This window comes from Populus trichocarpa, chromosome 1, assembly GCF_000002775.5.
Source record: "Populus trichocarpa isolate Nisqually-1 chromosome 1, P.trichocarpa_v4.1, whole genome shotgun sequence".
NCBI classification, from domain to species: domain Eukaryota; kingdom Viridiplantae; phylum Streptophyta; class Magnoliopsida; order Malpighiales; family Salicaceae; genus Populus; species Populus trichocarpa.
Window position 1 is genome coordinate 10,530,095 of NC_037285.2, and position 18,509 is coordinate 10,548,603.

The 18,509-nt window shown below is 33.3% G+C and overlaps 3 protein-coding genes across 4 annotated transcripts; 1 reads left to right on the plus strand and 2 right to left on the minus strand.

Annotated features, from left to right (window-relative positions):
- Window positions 1–1,445: 1,445 nt before the first annotated feature.
- LOC18094044 (probable serine/threonine-protein kinase PBL15) lies at window positions 1,446–4,133 on the minus strand. Its single transcript, XM_006368195.3, has 5 exons — window positions 3,543–4,133; window positions 2,963–3,098; window positions 2,582–2,718; window positions 2,371–2,494; window positions 1,446–2,104 (listed from the first exon to the last, which is right to left on the minus strand). Exons 1-5 carry the CDS (start codon window positions 3,963–3,965, stop codon window positions 1,656–1,658), a joined length of 1,269 nt encoding a protein of 422 aa, XP_006368257.1. The 5' UTR covers window positions 3,966–4,133; the 3' UTR covers window positions 1,446–1,655.
- A 6,578-nt stretch (window positions 4,134–10,711) lies between these two features.
- Window positions 10,712–12,092, plus strand: LOC18094045 (uncharacterized). Its single transcript, XM_006368196.3, has one exon. The coding sequence runs from the start codon at window positions 10,849–10,851 to the stop codon at window positions 11,806–11,808; it is 960 nt and encodes a 319-aa protein (XP_006368258.1). The 5' UTR covers window positions 10,712–10,848; the 3' UTR covers window positions 11,809–12,092.
- Window positions 12,093–12,372: 280 nt separating this feature from the next.
- LOC18094046 (cell division control protein 48 homolog B) lies at window positions 12,373–16,415 on the minus strand. Of its 2 annotated transcripts, XM_024599437.2 has the most exons (12): window positions 16,121–16,415; window positions 15,967–16,011; window positions 15,821–15,876; window positions 15,541–15,690; window positions 15,257–15,364; window positions 15,001–15,100; window positions 14,512–14,790; window positions 14,201–14,370; window positions 13,828–13,956; window positions 13,471–13,558; window positions 13,277–13,354; window positions 12,373–13,001 (listed from the first exon to the last, which is right to left on the minus strand). In XM_024599437.2, exons 1-12 carry the CDS (start codon window positions 16,334–16,336, stop codon window positions 12,531–12,533), a joined length of 1,890 nt encoding a protein of 629 aa, XP_024455205.1. In that variant the 5' UTR covers window positions 16,337–16,415; the 3' UTR covers window positions 12,373–12,530. The 2 variants fall into 2 exon arrangements, with proteins under 2 accessions (XP_024455205.1, XP_024455259.1); XM_024599491.2 differs by lacking the exon at window positions 14,512–14,790.
- Window positions 16,416–18,509: the final 2,094 nt, after the last annotated feature.

Genomic DNA, 18,509 nt, shown 5'->3' on the forward strand with positions numbered 1-18,509 from the left:
AAAAGCCGAAACCCGGGTGTTGGACCAGCCAACCACCAAACCGGGTCTAAAAACTATATCTCAAAAATGATACTAAGCACGTATACTTATGTTATGTGATAAATATCAGATTTTACTTTAGAGGAGATAGATAGTAATGTATTTTGGCCAAGCACATATACCGTTTGCATATTAAATATCTACCCAGGCGTATGCCTTAACTGTCAAATGTGTCCCATTAATACACACACACTGACACACATACTAATAATTTACACTTAACAACCATCTAGGTGGTGGTACAGTAGTAATAGCTTGGGACAAAGAGGTTTGCTTTTTTTATGGTCTCAGGTTCGAGCCCTCTAATTGCTCATATGATAGCCACTGGAGACTTACATAGTCGTGCAAGCTGGCCCGGACACTCACGTTAAACTAAAAAAAATAATTTACACTTAGCCTTCTAATTTATTAAACATAAATAACATCTTTATATTTTTTTAATTAAAACAAATGACAATAAAATAAATTCATAATATCAGTTTTTTAGCACGGTATTAGAAATTAACTTGGAATTCTTCCCTTGTAAAGAAATAGTGAGGTGAATTATTAGGGGTCATTTTTAAGGAGACCAAACAGGACAAGAAATTAAGTAATTAATGTGTGAGATGAACCTAACACTTGACTTTGAACAAGAAAATTATCATATCTTGAGCATGAAAAGAATGTACTCCATTAATATCTTCTTTTTTTTAGTAAATTATTATATTATAAGTACCTTTTTTTTCCTACTACAAGATACTCCAAATGTGTGGTAGATTACCGTTTGGTGGAATAGAAAGATCTTCTTTATTTTATTTTATTTTATTTTATTCTTTTACCGTTTACCGTTTACCGGAAAAGTCAATCCCATAGACAAGAATATCATCACAAAAATATCATTATTCATTGCCAAATGCTTTGGGAAAGAGAATGGTAAGCAAGTAGCCGTCCTCAAAGCTTATGGTGAGGAAAATATTCATTTTCCCCCCCCAAAGAGTTGTTCCTCGATTTGGTGACATGGTATCCACACAAAAAAAAAAAAAAACTCACAAAACTTGGAATTACATCTAAACTATTTGAAAATTTAATAAATTTTGAATATCATTGAGTCTAATGCAAATGCTATACATAACTCTTTAAATAGTAAATTACCTAATAAAATATGAATTAAATAAAATTCTCATACCTAATTTGAAAAAGAGTATGAAAATAACTATAAAAAAAACAACTTTTTTATAGAATCAATTCTGCATAATAAGATATGCTTGTAAAATTTTAATTTGATTTAAAAATTGAATTAAAAAATATACATGTTTCTATTGATAAATTCATCTAACTTGTTTAGATATTTTTTAAATTTAGATATATCATTCGATGATTAAGTGTTTATCACTACAAGGGTAAGAAAAGTGAGAAAGATAAAGAAATATCTCAAAAATGATACTAATTACATATTTATGCTCTATGATAAATATCAGATTTTACTTTAGGTAGTAATGTATTTTGGCCATGCATGGACATGTACCATTTGCATATTCAATATCTACACAGGTCGTATGCCTTAACTTTCAAGCGTGTCCCATCAACATACACACACGTACTAATAATTTACACTTAGCCTTCTATATTATTACTAATTATGTTTTCTTGCTTGATGTAACTGGAGCTGATTTCCTATAACTTGCACCTCTACCTTCCAACCTTCCTCCAGAGGAAACTCCATTTCTCGTAGCAGATTTTGTCGATGCTTGCGATTGCCCACAAGCCACAGCCATGTCCTTGTAATGTTGTAGGGCTTCAAGAGTCTCGACAATGGATGGCATTTTGGGCCTGTCTTTGGGGTTTAAACTTACGCATTGTCGTGCTAGCAGGGCCATCTGCTTCGCTCCCTTGACAGAATACTGGCCTGCAAGTCTTGGATCTATAATACAGCGCAACCTGCGACTGCTGGTCAGGTAAGGTTTTGCCCAGTCGATGATGTTTTGCTCCCTCTTTGGTCTTGATTTATCCGTTGCTCTCCTCCCTGTAAGCAGCTCTAGTAGGACCACCCCAAAGCTAAAAACGTCACTTTTTGTTGTCAAGTGTCCTGTAATACATTCTCACAGAAGCCATTATCAATGGTCAGATTTCACATTAACTGCTACATGTCATAATACACATTCTTGATATATTTTATTAATTCAAATCTATCCATGATGGCTAATGCAATTCAGATTCTCGAATCGGGCTTTGAGCCCAATAGTCTTTAGCTTGCTCTAGAGCTACTGACAGACTTGTAATGTTTTGTCTGGATACACATCACAGAACCTGTCTATTATGGGCCCAAGAGAAAGCTTTGAGGCAAGAAAATACCTGTTGAGACATATTCAGGGGCAGCATATCCATAGGTCCCCATCACTCTGGTGGTAACATGCGTGTCTGATCCTTCAGGTCCCATCTTTGCGAGTCCAAAATCTGATAATTTAACCGTAAAATCCTGACAGCAGAATCAAGTAGAAAACCTGACATGTCAAGTATGTTTATCTAACAATCTGAATGAGAGAAGAAAGAGATGTTTACGCACAGAATCTAGCAGCACATTGGAAGTTTTGAAGTCACGGTATATGACAGGCTTCTCAGCGCCATGCAAGAAGGCTAGCCCCTTGGCTGCTCCTATTGCAATCTTTAACCTCGTGCTCCATGGCAAGGACACTGAAATCCCTGTGATGGTCAATGAATGAAACAAAACCAAGTAAATAACCCTCCTCATCGTCTTCCTGAATGTTTCTCTGTACACGGCCCCATTTCTTTCATTTTTACCAATGAAGTAGAATCAGGTCAAAGGTTTAGCCTTTTCAGAAGACTTTTTCCATATGAAATAGTCAGATTGAATTGCACAAATTAGAAAGTTGATGTAAATCATGACTCGAAAAATAAATATGCAGCATAAAATTGATCGACTCACTTTTGAATAAGTGATTCTCTAAACTGCCTCGAGGCATAAATTCATAGACAAGAAGTCGTTCTTCTTCTTCACAGCAATAACCAATCAATTTAACCAAATTTGGATGCCTAAGTTGCCCTAAAAATATTACTTCCGCCTGCAATAAATAAAGAAAACTCTGCTCAATCAAACTTTATTGGATTATTACTTGGATAAGTCTTGTGTGCAAAAGAGACTAAACATGATTAAAACTAGATAAATGAATATTATTTCTTCAAAAGAAATGAATCATAAATCTGCATATAACATCACAGCAAAAACTGCTTTTCATCATGTTTCCCAAACAACCATAGAATTGAAGTCGTCTGGTACTGCTCTGTGCATTCCTGTTCCTATGATCCTATCCAAATACCAAATTCCACGAGGAACAGGTGAAGGCCCACTATGCAAAGAGTTGAGAAAATTAAATTAAAAATACCATGCATGTAGCCGGAAGTCAATATTTGTAAGGATTATAATCTCCCATTGGTCATGATATATATAATAATGAAAATAATAGTGTTATTCATAAAACAGTAAGGAGAAAATTAATTATGTTTACCAGCCATTCACGGTGACCTTGCAGGCCTTCAATGTCAAGAAGCTTAACAGCAACAGCCTGAGCCTTCAAACCTTGCCTCAAATTATCATCTACATAACCCTTATGCACTGTCCCAAACCCACCCTCTCCTAGCAAGAAATTGCTAGAAAAATTCTGTGTTATGGCACGTAACTCACTCAATTGAAAATCAAACAAGTCAGGCCCAAAAGATTGTGCAAGTTCCTCATTAATACGTGTTGACGAAGAACGGCTAAGGTCAGAGAATGACAATCTTCTGAATGATGGTGCCGGAGCATTGATGTTCTTGGAAATGTCTGATTTTGATGTCCTACATCTGCTGAAGTTGCCAAAGAATGTTTGGTCTTCAACTGAACAGCAATATTTAGCTGTGAATGGTCTCCATGGCTGTGAAGATTCCTTCATTGCTAGTGAAATAGTAGTATAGCAGGTTTTTGTGTGGTATGGAGTGGTGGGTGTGTTCGCTTTGTAATATAAACAAACTGCGGTTTTATTATCTAAAAGCTAGAGTTGATTAAAAAGATAATAGAGAGGGCATTCTTTCTTCAACTGCTCTAACCACTCTACTAGATCGGGTTATTTATTCTGTGTTATCCCGCTTAACACTAATATTTCTTTGAGTTTGCTTTGTCATCTACTGTAATGTCCTCATGCAGAAAAGTGTCGGTATTTTATTATCTTAATGGCAGTTGGCTGCAATTAATTGTTGCAACAGTAGCCAGATGTCAAGGGGAGGAGTAACAATGGAGGTTACCCTTGTGGGCTCATAGATGCACCATTTGGAACTCCAGTACCAACAATTCATTGCATGGCTAAATGCTAATAAAATTAAGATACCGGTTCATGGCTACAGCAGGCCAAAATACGAGCCTGCAGGGCATTTAAGAATTTAGAACCCTGCCAAGCACTGCAATAACATCCCAGTTACAAGTTCTCTAAAATGATAACACTCCTAAAATGGCGTCTTGGCTTCAATCGCTATATGTCAAGTAATTATGAGAAAGAAAACCCCATTTCTTGGCGTCTACCTATATGCAAAATGATTTGAAACATCTTGAGGGCAACGTCACATTTTCTTTTCTGAATTTTGGCAAGGAAACAACAGTGGTTATGAAAATATCTGCAGTTCACGTATGGATTTTCAATTTCAGTGCAAAAGTCCAACTGCCCACAGAAACTGGATAAGGAAACGATGTTTTGGATAATTAAAAAGGAGATAACTTCACCACTTGTCCACCTAACAGAATGTTTGCATATGCATATTTCAAAACACAGAAAGCAGGCAGGATATGCATGAGTAGCTGAAGTGTTCGAGAGTGATGAGTGGTGCAATCTGGTTTCTTAAGCACGAAATATCATTGGAGCAGTTGAAGTTGAGGTATGAGATGATGTCTGCATTTCTTATCTCTTTCTGCTCCACCACAGCAACAAGATAAATGCGTTCTGTCATGCTCCATACCCTACTGATCTTCTATGCTCTCCAAAAACAGTGTCATGCATTCTCTGACTCTGGGTGTTGGTGCCTCCTAACTTGTTTAGCGTTATGATCGATAAATCATAAACAAAATTTGTGTGCTTGATGTGAACCCAAAAACAGGCCCCTTTTCCATTAAAACAAAGATGCAGTAATTGATACTTGCAAAATCAGCTTCTTGTCTTCTTCTTCTTCTTCTCCTTCTTAAATTGTTGTCCGTAATTTAGATTAATTCCTCACTCTAATTGTTTTTTTATATACAGAAAAATTCAATCAGCATACATTTTTATTATAATTCTCATAAAACTCGAAACAAAGATTAATAGAGAAACCAAGATTGCAATCAAATATTGAAGCTTCTCTCTAACGAGTGATATTCAATAATTTCATGACTTGAAATCTAAACATTAATTATTGTAAATTTGTTCCTCAATCCACCGTAAGTTCTTGAACAAACTTGTAGATATAAATAAAAATAAAAAATCTCAGTGATTGAGGGTAAGAAACTAAATTATATAGATTTAAATTCATAATTATTTGAATTCTTGAAACTAGATTTGGAGTTATTTGAAAGAAAGAGGAAACGGAAGAGAAAGACGGATTTCTACTAGTGCCGCCATGAATAACAAATGGCTGAGAGTGATAGATCGTCCTTGCCTCCTTCATTAATTCGAGGCACCATCTTTTTTCTTTAAATTTTAAATCAGTACCAAGAAAAGGAAGGTGTTGGGGCAGCTGGTGTTGGGTTCAGCCATGGCCAGTTTTTGAGCTATTAGCCCTTGTTCAGGAATGCGTACAAACAGAAGTTTGTAAAAATTAAAAAAAAAATATTTAAATTTATTTTGAATTGTTTTGATGTATTAATATTAAAAATAAAAAATAAAAAATAAAAAAAATCAGCTTTCTTTTTTTTATTCATTCGAGAATGTGAATTCATGTTGCTTCTATAGTTCTATGTGGTATGCTCATGCAGAGGCCCGAGAGTGAGTTTTTAAGAAAAATAGTTGATGAGACTATTAGCATTAATTTTAAAAAAAATCTAAAACACCTTATATATTATTATAGATTGAAATAGTAAAATAATCTTTTATTTATCATTAGGTGACAGATCAGTGCTTTCACATTTAAATGCACACTACAATGATTTAAATACTCTTGAAATCATTAAAAAAAAATAGATCTAAGGGCTTTTTGATCTTTTAAAACTTTAGTTGAATAATGTAATGATTACATTTATCTTAAAAAAAAAAAATTAATGTCCAGGTTTTTTTTTTTCTTTCATTGTGGTTTTTTTAGTTATAAATGAGGGGCAATTTAGTCTTTTCATAAATATAAAAATAATTTTAAAAAATAAAAGTGATTAGCACGTGTTATGCACATGCCAACGAGTGAGAGGTGCTCCGTACTATTTAAGTGGTCCGTGCTTCTTCCCAACAATCAATCGTTGTTGTACACAATGATGTTGGAAGTGTCGCGCTGCTCTATTCCTAGTGGCAAATGCATGTGTATGGCAGAGCAACAATTAGACTTTGATGGGTTTTTTTTCTTTTCCTCTATTTTTTATATCATTGCCTCAAACTTTATGCCAACCCTTTCAAAAAATATATGTCTCTTCATTTTGTATTTGTATCAATTTGATCTTTATTCTTTTGATTGCTATTTGTTTTTCTTATGCTATTTTAAGATGTTTTTTTAATTTCATCTCTCAGCATTTTATTTCATTTTATTTCTTATTCAATTTGGTCCTCATTCTTTTTATTGCTATTTTTTAATCCTTTTCTTGATCTTTTTTTCAATTTCCTCCCTCAATATTTTATTTTATTTTTTATCAAATTTGGTCCTCATTCTTTTGATTGCTATTTTTTTAATTTTTATCGTTTTCTTGATTTAATTTATTTTTCAATTTAGCCCCCCATCATTCTCTTTCATTTAATTTTTTGTATCATATTTGGTCCTTATTATTTTGATTTCTATTTGTTTTGTTTTCTAATTTTGGATGATTAGGAATTTTTCTTCGCGGTCTTTTCATGTTTGTCTTATATTGGGCAATCCCAATCTCATGACCCGAGTCGCAGGTTTCAAATATTAAATTGATTTCTCTTTGGTTTTTTAAAAAATTGATTTTTTTTCAATTTTATTTTTCGACATTAGGTTATTGAACTTTAAGCTTCATGATTTTTTCTATTTTTTTTATGTGATGTTATCCCAACCTCATATAATGGGACACGTGTTAGTCGAGTTGAGTCTTTTTTTTTTATGTTTTCTTTACATTGATTTTTTTTTCCAGTTTTGCCTTTTATTATTTAATTTTCTTAAGAGTTAACCTCCATTGTTTCATTCAATCTCTTCAATGTAAATTTGGTATGTTAACTAGAGTCAAGTTTTTTTGTTCTTTTTTAAAATTGATTTTTTTTTTCAAATTGTCCTTCAACATTTGCTTTCAACATTTGCTTTCCTAGTTATTGAGCTTTAAATTTCTTTTATTTTTTCTCTCTATGAGGTTACCCTATTATCATTGAATTTTTCTTTTTGTTGTCAAATAAAATTGTTAATACCTTTTAAAAATATTTAAAGAGTATTTTTTCATAATATTGAACAAACATTCATTTTTTAAAAGTAATTGGTTTTTTAGGAGAGTTATTGTTGCTGATTTTTCTTAATCATATTATTAAATTAACCAAGATTATAAAACTTATTTGAATCAATATCCCCAGTTTTTTATTCCTTTAAAATATTATCATTGCTTGGGCATTTTTTTTAAAAAATTTGATCAAGTCCATAGAACGAAAGCCACCTATCTAATACCATTCTATATAGAGTGTGTTTGGTATTGCGGTAGCTGTTGTGGTTGTGGTTTAAAAAAAGTTGTTTTATAAAAAGTACTTTTAGTTGAGGTTGGTTTGAAAAAATAGATGTTTGGTTAAAACTGTAGTTGAAATTGAGGTTGAAGAAAAAATAGTTTAATGTGTTTGGTTAAAAATGCTTTTGAAATTGAGGTTATAAAATAATTTTAAAAAATATATATTAATATTGATGGTTTTTAATTTAAATATTGTAGATTTAACTATTACTATTATATCATGAGTTTCATTAAAATTTTTAAGAGCGCAACAATATAGGTAAAATATAATCAGAAATAAAATTAGGATTGCGATCAAATTCTACAAATATCACGTCATCAAGCGAGCTCCGTCTAATTTATGTAGTGTCATTGAATAATGTTTAACACTATTTTTTTTTAATAAAACACAATTAAAAATAAAAAATATTTTTTTTATTTTATTAGATCGGACCCGGTTCAATGTATTTTTAGCGTTGAACCGGACCGGTCCGGCCGGAACAGTGGAGCATGCTCCACTGTCCATGGAAAAAATCCATGAACAGTGGAGCATGCTCCACTGTTCATGGAAGAAAACCATGAACAGTGGAGCATGCTCCATTGTTCATTAAAGGAAACCCATGAATAATGGAGCTAGCTCCACTGTTCATGAGTTTTCCAGCTCAAGAAGCAGCAAATTGCTGCTTCTTGCAAACTTGTGGCGGTGCCACAATTAATGGTAGGCCCCACCAGTAGAAATCTGCTGTGGGAGCATTACCAAACGGGTGAGCTGCTATGGTTGTTTCAAACACAGAAGCAACCACGCAACCAAACACCCTCATAGTTTCTTTGCATACAAGAGATATTGCGTGTTAGGTTGTGTCAAGCCTCTTCTACATCCCCCCTCTCCATGGACCACAGGCTTTGATTAAGCATATACTCCATTAAATTTCATAATCACAACTAATTAATACGACTAGTTTGAGGGTTGAGATGATGGAGGCGGAATTACAACAAGATATCAACAAAAAAAAAATGAAATATTAATATGTTCAAATTTACTTTTTTGAATAGCTTTACAGTGTTTTTTTATAGGCTAGAGAAAATAATTTAGACCAAGAAACAAAATTAGAGTTCTAAAATATAATGGAAAATAATTTAAAATCCAAAAATAAACTATAAATATAAAAAAAAATCTTAAAAAAATAACAAAATTACCTCAAACAATACTAAATTTGAGACATGGAAGGATCCAACAAGTAATAAAATGCTTTTTATAAGATAGCTGATTGTAGAATCACTTTAAAAATAAATTAAGTATGATCTAATCGTCAATTTAAATCACTATCATAGCTTGACATGAGCATGTCTTCTAATTAGTACATTAAAATATTTGACAAGACATCTGTCATAGTCTGATTTAGAACTCTGTGTGAGAACCCAGGTACATCATGAGATCTTCTCGACATTGAAGAAATCCTCTTGATATAGAAAAGAGAAAAACTCAAAGTCCAAAAGGTAATGGAAATGAGTTGTGATAATTAAATTCCAAAGCAAAGTTTTCAATAAAGTATCCGAGCCATTTCGATTTTTTTATTGGTATAAAAAGTCTTGCTATCATAGTATTTCTTCTTGCATGGCATAATTTTTTTTATAATTATTAATATGAATTTTTAAGTTAATTTGTGTATATTTCAACTAATTTTATAAACTTAAAAATTAATAAATTTTTAATGACCATTATATTAACAATTAGTTTCAGGTTTTTACCCTTAGATCAAGGTTGTTAAAATCGTGATTTTAACACGGCACGGAAAGCCGCACGCAAAATCGGATTGTAAAATCGTAAAAAAATCGTAAGGAATTTTAAAATACATTAAAAAAAATTCATGCTTCAAATAAAAATTCATACATTAAATTTAAATTATATTGATTTTATATTTAAATTATTTTTTTATTGATTTGATTCTAAGATATTTTAATTTTTTAACTGTGATTTAATTTAGAATTATTATTTAACGAGAACCATTAGAATTATTTCCAAGAGATCATGCATGATCTCAAGCGTGAGAGTTTTAGACTTATTAATTAATTAAGAGAAGCATTAATTAATTCCATTTATTTATATAAAAGTCTTGGCTATTCAATCTCAATAGCAACCATACACTTATTAACCAACCATGCGAATATTTACATCTGACGTGGCAGTTTCATTAGCTTGCTGGAGAAAAAGCTTAACCCTTGGGTATAGTGGGCGGTCTCAAACAATATTATTCGTGTTTCAAGAAACAGTTGAACGCTCCATCGATGCAGGAAATTAATATATATATATTTCTCGGGGTTGGGTTGCTAGATAGAATTTTTTTTTGGTGTGGCGGAAGACTGATTCGGTGAGTCACAGTTACTAAATAAATTGCCTTTGATCTGTTCAAGCCAATAGGCGGGTGACACGTGGCAGCTACACTGAATTTTGTTCTCCTGCGGGCAAACTCGTTCAATCGGTGGTAAAATCGTGATTTTATGTGATTTCACCCGATTTTAACGATTTTAACTGTTTTTGACCCGATTTTACTCATTTCTGATTTTTATGAACGATTTAGCACGTAAAGTCTATATTAAATCGTAAAAACGTACGATTTTACGACTTGAATCGCGATTTTAACAACCATGATGATAATATTGATAAAAAAAATAAATAATTTTTTAAAATAATTAATTTGTTTCTCAAAACTAATTTATAATTCACTAGTCAATCTACACGCCCGTTTTTTTTTTTATATATATATATAAATACGTATGGCCCCAGGAAGAGAACGGGCCCCACGATTGAAAACTCGAACAAAATGCCGAAAGCATGAGCTAGCCGTTACTAGAAGAAGATCCCACAATCTGAGTCACCACAAGGAGGACAGCCCCTCCTGTTCCTCTCCTAAGCAGCACGCAAAGAAAGATACACAAAGAGTTAACTGTGCAATCTCACAATTCTCTCTCGAAAAATGGCAGATTTTGGCTTCCTATCAGACACAGATGACTCGGCGGTAGACGAACTTGTATCTCAAACACAGGAACTCTGTGTCCTTGAACAAGTTTCTAAAATCAACTGTTCTGGTTTCACCGACTCGGTCCTTCCTGCTGATTTAGAAACCCGTTTTCACAAACTCAAATCCTTCCCTCCCACTAAATCTAAAACCCCAACTACCAATAAATCTCTCTCAAGGTCTAACACTGATATGAACAACATCTCAGTGAAGGGTAAAAAAGATGATGATGGGTCCTTTTCTGATTCTGAAAAAGGAGAAAACTTTTCAAGTGAGGAGCAAAACCCAGGTGAGAAAATGGGATCTTTGAAGGGGCAAAATGAAGTTTTCTTGGGCAACAAAGAAAACCCACAATGGAAATCGGGTTTAGAAAAGGAAATGAAAAGTGGCTGTGTTTCTTCTCCTCCTTCAAAATCGTCAATGGAAGAAGAGATTTTTTCTCCGAAGAAAGAAAACCCAGATGGGAAAGGGGGTTTAAAGAAGAAGTCTTTACACGGGTCTGATCATTCTAACTCATGGGTGGAAGATGTGATTTTCTCACCATCCAAACGGAAACCGGAGAGGAAAATGAGTATGAAATCAAAATCAAAATTTGGGTCTTCCAATTCATCGAATTCATTCATGGATTCACCTTCTCCTCCTAGAAAAGTTGGCTGCTTTTGGTGTTCTCCTAAAAAGAAGCAAAGCAAGGAAAGTTTGGGTCTTGACTGGGAAAGCAATAATCTTGATGAGTACTTGTCTGATTTGAGTACCTTTTCAGTGAAAGAGCAGCAGAAAAGACTAAAGAAGGCAATGAAAGAGCAAGAGAAGATGAGTCAAGAGGCCGAGAAGATTGTGAAATGGGCAAAGCAGGCATCTGCGAGGATGAGTTTTCATGGCACTGATGATGTGCTAAGTGACGATGAGATTGCTAAATGAGTATGGATTTAATGATTTTGGTTTTGCTTCATGTTGTCATGCATGTGATGGAATTATAGTAGTATATGTTTTTTCCCTTCATATTGGCTTTACCCTAATACTAGTATAGTTTGGGCTTGAATTTTGTCTTGTAAAGGTTATACAAAATCATCTGGCAATGGTGCACAATAATAGGTTGGCAATGCCTTGAATATGTTGTTCTCTATCTATGTCATTTTGAGATTATTTTTTTATATGTTAATTGAAGTTCTTTTTCTTAATAAAATTATGAATAAATTCCTCTCTTTCCCTTAGTAGTGCAGAATTTTTCTCTTGGGAACCAGAAGTGCAAAGTAATAAAACTAATTCTTTGATTGGAAGGTCCATGGACGTGAACTCTATAACAGGCTAATTCTTCCCCTGGATGGCACAGTGAATTTGAAATCAGATTATTTGGATCAACACAGAATTTGTTTTTACGGTTGCTGTCTTAAAAACCTTGGCATTGTGCTAGTTTTCAAAAAAAAACAAAAATACTAGCCAGGTTGCAAAAATCCCGATACACGCTACCCAAAGACACGAACCAAGACCAAACATTGGCGCAATTACTTTCAAGGAAACACAAAACCTACAAGGCGATCTGTAAGAGACCAACTCAAAACATAATTTCCCTAGTAAAGAATGAGAATCTGGACAGAAAAGCACAGCCCCAACAGTCATGTAGAGATATGTAACCAGCTTTTTCAGGTTGCTGGTACATCAGGTCTGGCTGACTTGGTAAACATAAGAAAATATTTAGAAGCAGCAAGTAATACTAAGCTAAGAACACCAGCTTTGACTGGAAGCATTGAATCCAACAAATTCCTTTTGCACTCAGTATTGGGTTTAGGATCAAATTCAATTGCGCCAGATCTCTTTTGTTTAGTCTTCATAAATGATGAATATCTTTCAACTTCAGCTCTTGTTAAAGCTGGTTTTAACGACTCCTTCACTCTCTGGAAATGACGATTGCATACGACAGTGGCAGATATGTTTTCCCTCAGAGCTACAATACCAGCTTCCCGACAAAGGCCCTCCAGCTCAGCCCCAGTGAAGAGCTCAGAATCTTCTGCTATTCTTCTCAGGTCAACATCATTACTTATTTTCATTTTACGTGTGTGAACACCAAGTATCTCATATCGAGCCTCTAAATCAGGTGGTGGCACATACAGCACCTGCGGGTTCATATAAATGAAATTAAACAACATTTAAAGATGTCATCTGCATAAAGAATGAATGGCTTTATTGTCATTTTGGCACCATCTCGTGCAAAAGATCACAAGGTAATCAGGAATAGTGAGCTCATAGCTATGATGTTAGGGGCATCTTCGAATACGCAGCAGACAAAAAGACAAACTAAGGAAATGATTGTTAAACCATTTGCAAGGCCAGCAAAAAGAAGGGGTAACAGGTACAAGATATGGAAAACTTTTAAACTTGCACTCCTCACCAAATCAAAGCGTCCAGGGCGCATAAGTGCAGCATCAATTGCATAAGGACGATTTGTGGCAGCCAGCACAAGAATTCCCTGATGGAATTGAGCAAATGTTTGAACCACAAAAAAAGGGTTAGATGTTATCTATAACTCCTCACAACTATAGTTTCAAGATAAATGATAAACTCAATCATGTGACTGGCACCTACTTTAGACTGCTCTAAACCATCCATTTCAGTCAGTAACGTTGACAGAAGCCTCTCTCCTACGGTAGTGCTGTTACTTGATGTCCCACCTCTGCCATTGAATAGAAGTGCTTTGAGAACCATTTTTTTGTCAGTTGTTTTAAAAAATCAATCATAAGAACAACCGCATTACTCTGTACGGTGTGAATGAAGAAAATGTTATACATATTTCCACATGTGCCCATGATTGCATTTATTATACACCAACTTGAAGAAGCTCAATGAAATAATTACCCACTTACCACAGAAAACATTTGCAGAAACAGTTTAAGAGAAACAATCATTTTTCAGAAGCGACATATAGGAAACCTCCATACTAACCTTTTTGCAGCAACAACATCAGCCTCGTCAAAGAATATTATGCTTGGTGCTGCAAGGCGAGCTCTCTGAAATGTATGGCGCAGCAATGCTTCCCCCTCTCCAACGTACATTGAATAGAGTTCTGCACCACTGATTTATGCTTTATGAGTTTTCAAGAAATATAACTCTTTGGTTCCCCTTCTTACCCTCTCTGTTTTTATAAATTCAGCATGGATTAACAATCAACAAAAATCAGTTTTGAAACGGCCACCTCTAATATCCCAGTTATCAAGTCTGTACACTAAAATCTGAATAATAAAGCTTTCAAAAAAAATCCTTTCTTCGTGAAAAACACTTCCATTTTATGAGATATGAAAATACAATACAATGATACCTCAAGGAAAAAAAGGAAGCTTGAGCAGCATTAGCTGCAGCTTTAGCAAGAGTGGTTTTTGAGCATCCTGGAGGTCCATGCAGAAGAACTCCACGAATTGGTGATATCCCCATCCTTGCAAATGCAGCAGAATGTTTGATAGGCCATTCAACAGCTTGTTGGAGCTTTTTCTAACAACATAGGAAGTATGGTTAACTTCTGCGTCAGTTTCAATGCCAAATTGAAGTGCAGAGCTAACATATATAAAGTTGAGCATCCTTAAAGTCATCAGGAAGGATTTTGATACAAAATTAAGACATATAGTTACAGACTTTTAAATCCTTCAGTCCACCAATATCTTCCCAAGACACTTTGGGGATTTCCATTGTCACACCTCTTGTTATGCTAGGGCCAACCACAGATTTAGCATGCTTCCAGTCATCCATCGTTAATTGCACACCAGCATCTTCACTTGTATCTAAAGAATTAAGAGCGGACATGGTAGCTTCGCGACATAAAGCTTCCAAATCAGCCCCAACATATCCGTTACAAGATGCAGCTATAGCATGTAAGTTAACATTAGGATCCAAATGAAGCTTCCTTGTATAGAGCTGAGAACAATCAAGAAGAAAAAATCATGATAAAATCATGCCTCTACTGCCACATTACAAACCTTTTTCTAATCAACATTCCATCAAACAAGAAGAGCCATGATCATACTTCTAGTAATAACATCAACTGGCAACTCAGATAGGCTGATATATGTTTCACAAAAATTGACTCTTACGATGCTCATAGATATTGAAAGATTTGTATGCTACCTTGAGAATTTGCAATCGCTCCTCTTCTGTAGGTGTAGTAACTTCTATTTCAGCATCAAAACGACCAGATCTTCTTAATGCAGGGTCAATTGCATCCACTCTTTATACAGAATATATATATATATATTAGATAAGATCAAACAATATGTGCAACACGGCCATAAAAAAAAGGCTAATAAGAAGCTTCTGTATCAGATTGATTCTACTTCATTTCAATAGAACAAAACTTCAAACAAACAAAAAGCAACAAACTAACCTATTAGTTGATGCAATCACAACAACTTGTGCTGAAGATGTAGATGAGGGCTTGTTGGCATCCATCAAAGCAAATAGTTGAGAGGCTACACGAACATCTTGCTCCCGTCTGCATTTGAAGGCCTAATTTAAATATATGAATGGAGAAGTTTACCTCTTTATGTTCTTATCAAGACAACAGCAAGCCAAGAAAACAAACTAACACAAAAACTACAACAAAGCAATTGCATAAATCTAAAGAACAGGTAAAGCTGCAGCAAAATCTAACCATCCTTTCTCCAATACCTTGAATCACGACGATGACACAAGGCATCAATTTCATCAATAAAAATAACTGATGGCTTGCCTGCCACAGCATGAGACAATGCATCTGAAAAAGCCTCACGTAGAACTCTCTCGCTTTCTCCAGCATGCGCTCTATGAACGAAATGTGGACTACAAAAAAATTCTCACAAATCACATCAAACTCAAGCCAAAAATTAAATAAATAAATAAATATAACTATTAATTCAGCAATACATAAAATCAGTAGTCGGGAAAAAAAAGAAAATGAAAATCAAATTACCTAATGACAATTAAATGCGCCCCGCATTCGCGTACAACTGCTCGTACCAAACTTGTCTGCGGAAGAAAAAAAACAAGATAAATAAATAAATTTAGAATCAAAGAGAACAATTTATTGGATTAATAAAATGATTAAAAACTACTTACCTTTCCGGTTCCTGGTGGACCGTACAGAAGCAAACCTGTTGGCCACTAGAATCAAAAACCAAATTAATTAATTACTTAACTTGAAATTAAAGCTGTAGCATGATCATAATCAATCACAAAATGTAATTATTGAGTAAAATTAGGTTTTAGTTACTTTTAGACCGAGTTTCTGAGCTTCACGCGAGTAGAGAAGAGGGAAAGTAATGAGCTCTCTTAAAGCTTCGAGAGCCGCTTTATTTCCACCAATTGCTTCTTCGGCTTTCCACTCGTTGTTTGAGTTTTCAGTTCCGTTGTTGACTTTGCTGCTGCCGCCGCCGCCGAAGCCGCTGCTGCCGCCGCCGAAGCCGCTGCTGCTGCTGGGAGGTTCCATTTGAGAGAGAGAGCGATAGCAGAGAGAAAATAGGGGTTTTTTAAGCGTCTTTTATGTTTGTGTAGTTTTCAGCTTGATCTCTAAAATGTATTGTTCTGTCAGTCACGCCCTTTTAATTTTATTTTCCAGTGCAACTCCTCTAGTCCTGTCCTATTTTAAATGTGGTAAAATCTAGAAAAATTTGAGGACAAAAAATTAAATTACCCATCAGGAATTAATTAATTTTGAGATTGAGAAGAAATCTATTTCTTCTCTTGAAAAATTTGTTCATCCCAAGATACCGTGGATTAGTAACCTGCTTTTTTATGATTTAATATATTTTTTAATTTTTTTGAATTTGGGAGTGAGTTTGCCAGGTGTTTTTGAAAAGTTTTTTAAACAAATATTAAATAAATATTTATTTTTAATATTTTTCAATAATTTTAATGTATTGATATTAAAAATATTTATTAAATTTAAAAAGCAAGTCTTGATGTTTGGAAGATATTTGAAGCTGAAGAACAAAATTAAAAAAGAAGAAGAATGATAACCCTTTTAGAAAATAGTTTCAATGCGCTGAGGGCTTGAATATTGTCCAAAATCATTTTTATTCCTTTTAGCTTTATAATTATATGTTTTGATATAAAATTTTGTTTTGTTTATATTATAGTTATTGAACTTAAAAGATGAGAGAAAAAATTATTAAAAAATACAAATGAGAGAAAAAAAAATTAGTTGATTGGATTTCAATGATAAAATTGACTAGATAAGGCCCTATTTGTTTTTATATTTTAAAAATACTTTTAAAAAAAATTAAATTTTTTTTATTTTTTTTTCTTTAAATTAATATTTTTTTTGGTGTTTTAAAATCATTTTGATGTGCTGATATCAAAAATAATTTTTTAAAAATAAAAATATATTATTTTAATATATTTATGAATAAAAAATATTTTGAAAAATAACCGCAACCAAACTTTCAAGCACGTTATTGTCACAAGACATTTTTTTTTGACAAAATGAATTTGATCGAGATGTTTTTAGAGTTACATGTTAGTGGAAAAAATGGATAGAGATTGAGAAGGGTTTTATTCCTGAATTGATTTTGTGAGTTTTTTTAACCGATCTATTTTAGGTAAAAATGAATTAAGATTTAAGGTTTTTGGTAAAAAAATTGGCCTAGACTGTTTTTTTATGATGTTATTGTAGTGGGTGGTCAACTGCAACAAATCACGCATGGTCTACCTGTTTTATTTTTTTATTCGGTTTAAAATTAGATTAATGGAACTTAGATTAACTTAAAATGTATTAGTTAATTAAACAGTGTGGCATGTCCAGCCTTATGGCATTCAATTTTAATTGAAATTAATTAAAATAAGTCAATTATAAATATTTTTGTAAGACTTTTTAATAAAATATTGTTTAATTTTTATTTGATTTTCAAATAAAATTATAGAATTTTTCTCATATTAGCATGAATTGTTTTTTTCTTACAACCCTACATGATTATTTTTTTAATTTTATTCAAATTTTTCTGTAATTATTTATTTTTATTATTATTTAATTAAATAAAAAAACCCTTTCACACCGTGGCTGGACTTAGAGCACGTTTCAACCTACGTTCCTAAAAAATTTGAAATTTTTTTTTGCTAAAATTTAATATGGTTTGTACGTTTTATATCGTTTTGATGTGCTGATGTCAAAAATAATTTTTAAAAAATAAAAAAACATCATTGACATATATTTTGGCACGAAAAGTTATTTAAAAAGTACCCACAACTACACTGCCAAACAAGCTCTTAATGGTTTTGCAGAGGAAGGCATTTATTTAATTACCTTTATTTTACTTATTACCATAGTTATTAAACCCGGCCCGGGGGTTGACCCGGCCAAGGGGCCGGGTCCCGGGTTTCAGGGGTCAATTCGGGTCAACTCGGGTCAACCCGGAAAATTTAAAAAAAAATAAAGTTTTAATATTTCATATGAAAAAATCCATGTAAATATAGATTATACATATTATGAAGTTTAAAAGAATATTTTAAAAAGTTTTTCATCCCACATTAAAAAGATATTATGTTAAGCTTTTAAGTTAAAGTATTTAAACTAAAAAAGTTTTTTATCCCACATTGAAAAAACATAACTTTTTTCATGGGAACATGAAGTATATATATGAAAGGGCTTCAAATCCCACATTGAA